General features: G+C 40.0%; 1 protein-coding gene across 1 annotated transcript; it reads right to left on the bottom strand.

Annotated features, from left to right (window-relative positions):
• Positions 1-5574: 5574 nt before the first annotated feature.
• Positions 5575-6108, bottom strand: LOC115751023 (flowering-promoting factor 1-like). The gene has a single exon (XM_030688696.1). The coding sequence runs from the start codon at positions 6106-6108 to the stop codon at positions 5767-5769; it is 342 nt and encodes a 113-aa protein (XP_030544556.1). The 3' UTR covers positions 5575-5766.
• Positions 6109-6499: the final 391 nt, after the last annotated feature.

Genomic DNA, 6499 nt, shown 5'->3' with positions numbered 1-6499 from the left:
GCGACCGCCTAGCCGTGTGCCACCTTAAGCCATGATCGCCTTTGGCCGTCCGGCGATTTGTCCGGATGTTCATTCACTCATTCATCTATTTGTCTGTTTGATTTCTCGCTTAGTCGAGGCAAGTAGATTTCTAGTCCTTATTACTATATCGCCTATGGTTTTGCTATTATGAGCATTGTTTGCCGATCTCTTATAACTGTGATAGCCTTGATTTGGATATTCTAAGAATTTGAAATTCTATCATTAAGTGTCCTAGATTTTGGTCCGGTAGATCTTGATTTGTGGTACTTATAACTCTGATTGAGTTTATCCTTGTATTCTAATTGATTTTATCCTTGGATTCCGGCTTGACTATGAGATTCTATCCTTTTTGGATACCTTGGATTCTTTCGTGGGGACTTTATTTGCAATCCTATGATTCTATGGATGGTCTAGTCATTTGGCTTAGAAATCCTACTTGTGGAGGAGCTTCGGCTTACTCCGATCGATTAATCATTTTTCGGATGAGCTAGCCAAGGATGGTTGGAGTACAGGAGGCTATGGATGATGATACTGGAAATCCAAAGTAGATTACCCTCGGTTGTACTCCTCTCATGTAAATGTTGTATATAAAGTGAATAGCTATATAAATATGTAACAAGGAGTGGATGGTGAGTTTGAAATAAAACAGATATGAATAAGACTGCTATTATTTGAGGTGTGTGATATCTAATTAGTGAAATCATGAAAGACCATACCATTTGATTAGGCATGACTGCCGATTGAATGTTTTGTTTGACATACACTTGTGCTCGTATGTCCACCCCGCTTAATTTTTTTTTATTAGAGCTTCCGCATGTGCCAGTTACTTTGATTAAGGAAAAAGATTAATTAAAGAAAGATAGTAAGGTTTTGGAAAGCCTTCTCGATGAGGTGTACACGGTATGAGACACTATATCCTCTTTTGGTATCAGAGCCAAAACATGGAGTGATAAGGTGCGCTAGTTGAAGTATTTGATAGATACGCACGTGTATAAAATTACGAGTTCATGTGATTGTATTTGTTAGGGCAAGTAGCATGTGTTACTTATGAGATTATGTTGATTACTACCTAAGTTTGATGATTATCGTGATTATTTATGGATATAGCAAGATGATCAACTGGATTGGACTATAGATTCTAACGGCAATTGTTTGTCTCTAGTGAAGTTATTGAGATTTACTTTTAAGTTTGAATTGCTGAAATTGATGAGTAGTTCTCAATACGTGATTGAGGAGGATTTGGAATAAGGCAATTGATTTTATGGATTATAGGCTTGAATCTATGTTAGATGTTTGATGGAATTTAGAGATTAATATTGAATGATAAGGAACATGGTTGATATGAAAGTGATCAAGTGACATAGATGAATCTAATCTGTTGATCTTTGATGTGAGATGAGTACTCAATGGATATAGTTAGGCTTAAGAGATGGATTCTTGAGATGTCCGGTTTAAAAATTGGATAACATGCATTGCACGGATTTAATTACATAAAAAATCATTGAGTTTGAAAAAATGCATCCATGGTTATTGTTTTTATATCGGATTTGAAAATCGTCGCCTTGATATGGGACGAGCTAGCGAGATACTTACAAACTGCGGAAGCATTGTATGGGACATGTGGAAACGGGATTTACTCTATATGTGTATAACTTGGGGATAAACAGTGCAACCCGACTTGGAACCAACTCGGGAATGTATGTCGAGACAGAGATAAGACTCGTATAATGGGCGGCTCTTGTTGTTATCTCGTAACCAAGTGGCTGGGGGACAAGATGAACCGTAGCAACCCGATCTGTTTGTCCAGCTCGGGAGTGTACATCGAGGCAGAAATAAGACACGTATAATGGGCTATTACGCTTGTCATTGCGAAGCAGATGGCGGGGGGACAGGTATGAACCAAGTGGTCTATTAAAAGAGTGGTCTAAGTATTGTGCTAGATCCGATATCATTCTCGATTATATATCGAAACTATTATGAAAATCTTAGTTGATTTTTAAGCTTTTAAAACCCAAAGTGTTTTCAGATTTCAGAACGTTCTCAATTTTGGATTGAAATGCTTTCGAATTTAGAAAGTGTTTTACGCTTATAAAATGAAATGACTTTCGAAAGCTAGGTTGCATTGTTTTTTATGTTTTGCATTGATTTTGAAATGAAGTACGAAAAGTCTAAAATTGAAACTATAAACATGGCATTGAAACTTGGAATAAAGCATGGTAACCGAAAGTTGAGATGCCATTGGCAAGAAATGTTTGATATGCCTGGTGGTGATTAGTGAAAGTCTCTTGTGATGCCTCCGACGTTTTTGTCGGAGAAGATCATGTACTCGAGGAATGTAGTAGTAATGCCTTCAAGGTTTTTGCCGGACAAGATCCCGTACTCGAGGGATGTATTATTTGATTGTGAAATGATGATATTTTTCACTGTAACCAATAGAACAACGGCTTGGCATATGGAACCGGCATCATGATTGGCAGAGGATTATGCATGCCTGGATGTTATGAGATATAGGGCGCGGGTAAGTCCCCTATTGAATATTGACGCCATTTGAATTGGCGGGTTATGAAAGTGATTAAAGCCATATGAATTGGCGGATCGTGGAATTAAGGGTGGAATTGGAAAGTATATGACTAAAATATATAAAAGAATTGAATGGTTGTTGCCAAATTGATTGAGGTCAATGATGACACTGTTTATAGATTAAGATAGCAAGATGTGGCAATGGGGATAAGAATACGCAGAGAAGCATAGCCACATGATTGAGTGAAAAGAAATTCACCATAAGGATGTCCTCATTTAGGAGGAATAAGATTGAAATTTCGAGGATGAAATTTTCTAAGGTGGGAAGGACTATGATGACCCGAAAACCTCCACCTGCTTAAATGGTGAATTAGAAAATAATGAGTTCGGATCATTGGATTAAGTAATGAGGATATTTTTATCCGAACTCCCGGGTGTTTTTATTGATTTATTATGGACGCGATGTTGTTTTTAGGAACATGATATATTGGAATTAGGTCCCATCGGGTCAAGTATGTATGAAGTTGAAACACCCGGAGACCGAATTTGGGTTGGGCCGCATGTGGACATGCAGAGGGCCATGTGTCATGAGCGGCGCCAACTTGGACACATGGCTGCCACGTGCCACCGCAACATGAAGCGACTAGATACATGTCATGCACACGTGCATGTGTCACGTTCTGGTTTAGCTATGAGCGGACCAACTTGCTGACACGACAAGCACGACAAATCGTAAATTGCTATAAGCTACTGGCTGAACCATTATAAATAGAAACCGCCGTCAGTTTATTAAGCAGCATTAATCGGAAAATCTGTCATTGCTTTGCCGGAATTATGCTGGCCGTCCGATTGCCTTAGCTTGCGACCATCATCGTCGTTCGCCGCTGGCCATGCGCCGCTCGGCCGTTCATTGCCGTCGCCCAAGCCGCGACCGCCTAGCCGCGCGCCACCTTAGTTGCGCCACCTCAAGCCGTGACCACCTTTGGCCATCCGGCGATTCGTCTAGCCGTTCGGTCACTCGTTCATACATCCGTCTATTTGATTTCTTACTTAGTTGATGCAAGTAGATTTCTAGTCCTTATTACTATATCGTCTATGGTTTTGCTATTGTGAGCATTATTTGCCGATATGTTATGGCTATGATAGCCTGATTTGGATATTCTGAAAATCTGAAATTCTATCATTGAGTATCCTAGATTCTTGTTCAATAGATCTCGATTTATGGTATTTATGACTCTGATTTAGTTTATCATTGGATTATAATTGATTCTATCATTGGATTCTGATTTGACTACGAGATTCTATCCTTTTTGGATACCTTGGATTATGTCGTGGGAACTTTGTTTGCAATCCTGCGATTCTATGGATGGTCTAGTCATTTGGCTTAGGAATCTTACTTGCGGAGGAGCTTCAGCTTACTCCCGTCAATTAATCATTTTCCAGATGAGCTAGCCCAAGATGGTTGGAGTCTTGGAGGCTGTGTATGATGATGCTGTAAATCCGGAGTAGATTGCTCTCTATTGTACTCCTCCCATGTAAATGTTGAAAATAAAGTGAATAGCTATATAAACATGTAACAAAGAGTGGATGGTGAGGTTGAAATAAACGAGTTATGAATAAGACTGTTGTTGTTTGAGGTGTGTGATATCTGATTAGTGAAATCATGAAAGGCCATACCCTTTGATTAGGAGTGCCTATCGATTGAATGTTTTTGTTTGATATGCACTTGTGCCCGTATGGCCGCCCTGCTTAATTGTTTTTTATTAAAGCTTTCGCATATGCTAGTTACTCTGATTAAGAAAAAAGATTAATTAAAAAAAGAGAGCGAGGTTTTGGAAAGCCTTCCTAATGAGGTGTACGCGGTGTGGGACGCCACAATACTTGGCAAAATGATCATCTAAGTGTAAGGGAGAGTGATTGAATAATTAAATATAAAGTCGTGATACCAAGTTGTTAATTGTTTTAAAAGTTTAAGTTGTTAGATGAAGGCATGACTTTATATTTAGTTATTCTATCACACGCTATTTGTACCTATGTCTTGAGATCCTACGTTTGACCGAAAAATGAGGAGTCTCATCCCACTTCGGAGAATATCAAGAACAAGAACCCTAGAATCTGTGACATGCTGGCTTTCTCTCAATAAGGATCTCTAGCGATCACAAGGCTAAGTCTGATGTACAAATAATGTTCGGACGATTCGTGTGATAATTCTTCAATCCTTGATTGTAACACTTCATTAAGTACGTGCATGTAGCCATCCCATTTATTTCCTCAATTCCCGCCTATTTGTACTGCAATTAATGCAAAGTAAATACACAACAACATGAAAGTGCAAGAAGCATATTATATGGAGCGTCTGCCATGCTCTTGAATAGATAAACATTCAGATCATGCCTTAGCGTTTGTATTTCTAGTGAGCTGTACGTTGGTATTAGTACTGTTTACCTCATCATCAATGAAATGATCCTGTGCAGCACCTGTTTTACTATGCATCATGAATCGCACGTTTTGAAGGAAGAAGGGTGATAGAAGATCCCCTCGCAGTGGAAGCTTGTTACAGAAAGTGATGTGTTCGGAAAGAAAGAAAGAAAGAAAGAAGCGATTTTCAGGACAAAGGTTTCACGTTTTCACACGTGCAGACAAACTACTACTTTTCCCATGAATCTTGCTTCGTGCTAGATTTGGCAGTCAAGTCATGTCCCACATTCTTTCTTTTTTCGTCGCTTTGCATTTTCTTGTTTTGCTTGTTTTGGGTACTAATTTGCTGTATTTCTACAATAAGACAACAATTGATTTTCCCAGCCTTAGCTTTTAATCTAATGGTACCGCGAGAGTACGTGGAGACTCCATGATTAAGATTCGGGGCTTTCTTTACTTTCGTGAAGACGAATATTATTTGGGAAGAGGACATCATCAGCTTTTTGCATGCAAGTGTATAGTGAGCTAGAAAATTTTGTAGAATGAGACCAAAAAAAAAAAAAAGAAGAGTATGTATAGGCACTATCACTCACAATATTATTCAGAGAAGAAGCAAAGTAACAAAGGACAATACATGGAGAACAAATCTCACTGGAAACCCTGCACCCAAGCACACACGAATGGACTGAAGGAAAGACTTGAGAGTTTGAAAAGAGAAAATACATATGAGCGTGGAAAGAGAAACGTCTAAGACACATGATAATCATAGCATGAGACCAACTCGAAGAGGGGCTCGGGACCAACGGATCAAGAGCGGTCTTGGACGTGGAAGATGTTGGGGTTCTTGATGACAATGTCGTACATGTGGACGGAGCTGAACTTGGAGAAGTCGCGGGGGAGAGAGATGAGGTCGATGGAGTTGTGCTTGTGGAACCGTATGAGGTCGGCATCTCCCCGGCCGTGGTACCTCTCCCATCCCAATCCCCTCAAGATTTGCTCCAGCGACGAGTAGGAAGATATCTCCTCCCCGCTCGGCAAGTGCACTAACACCTTCCTACGGGGGCTCGCCTGCCTCCCATCCAAACCCTCTGCCTGCGGGTTCTCGACCAAACGGTACACTCCATTCTTGAACACCCAAACCCCCGACATTCTTCCGCACCCGAAAGTTTTTTTTTTTTCTTGGTTGGAGTAAGATTCTTTTTTTCTTTAGATTGCAAGAATGAGACTTATGTAGGACTAGCTAGTCTCTTGCGGTACGTAGATGGTGAGGGTGTTGGCGGGTTTATATAAGCTTTTTTTTGGGGGGGGGTATAGAATCAAGACATCGTGGGTCCAAATTGGGTTCTAATCAATTGAAACATAAGAGAGCGTGTCGGGGCACACTATTATTCCTCGGTTGGGTTTGGGAGAATCTCATGCTGTGCGGCTTTTCTTTTGCCCTTTAGAAATCTTTAATGGGAATCTTTTTCCGGGGAAATATATTAATTAGGAAGAATTGGGGGGAATTTTCCCCCCAAGCAAGATTGATAATGAAGATTAA

Source organism: Rhodamnia argentea, chromosome 4, assembly GCF_020921035.1.
Source record: "Rhodamnia argentea isolate NSW1041297 chromosome 4, ASM2092103v1, whole genome shotgun sequence".
Taxonomy (NCBI): Eukaryota; Viridiplantae; Streptophyta; class Magnoliopsida; order Myrtales; family Myrtaceae; genus Rhodamnia; species Rhodamnia argentea.
The sequence above is the reverse complement of the archived record's forward strand: the minus strand, read 5'-3'. Positions and strand labels throughout refer to the sequence as shown.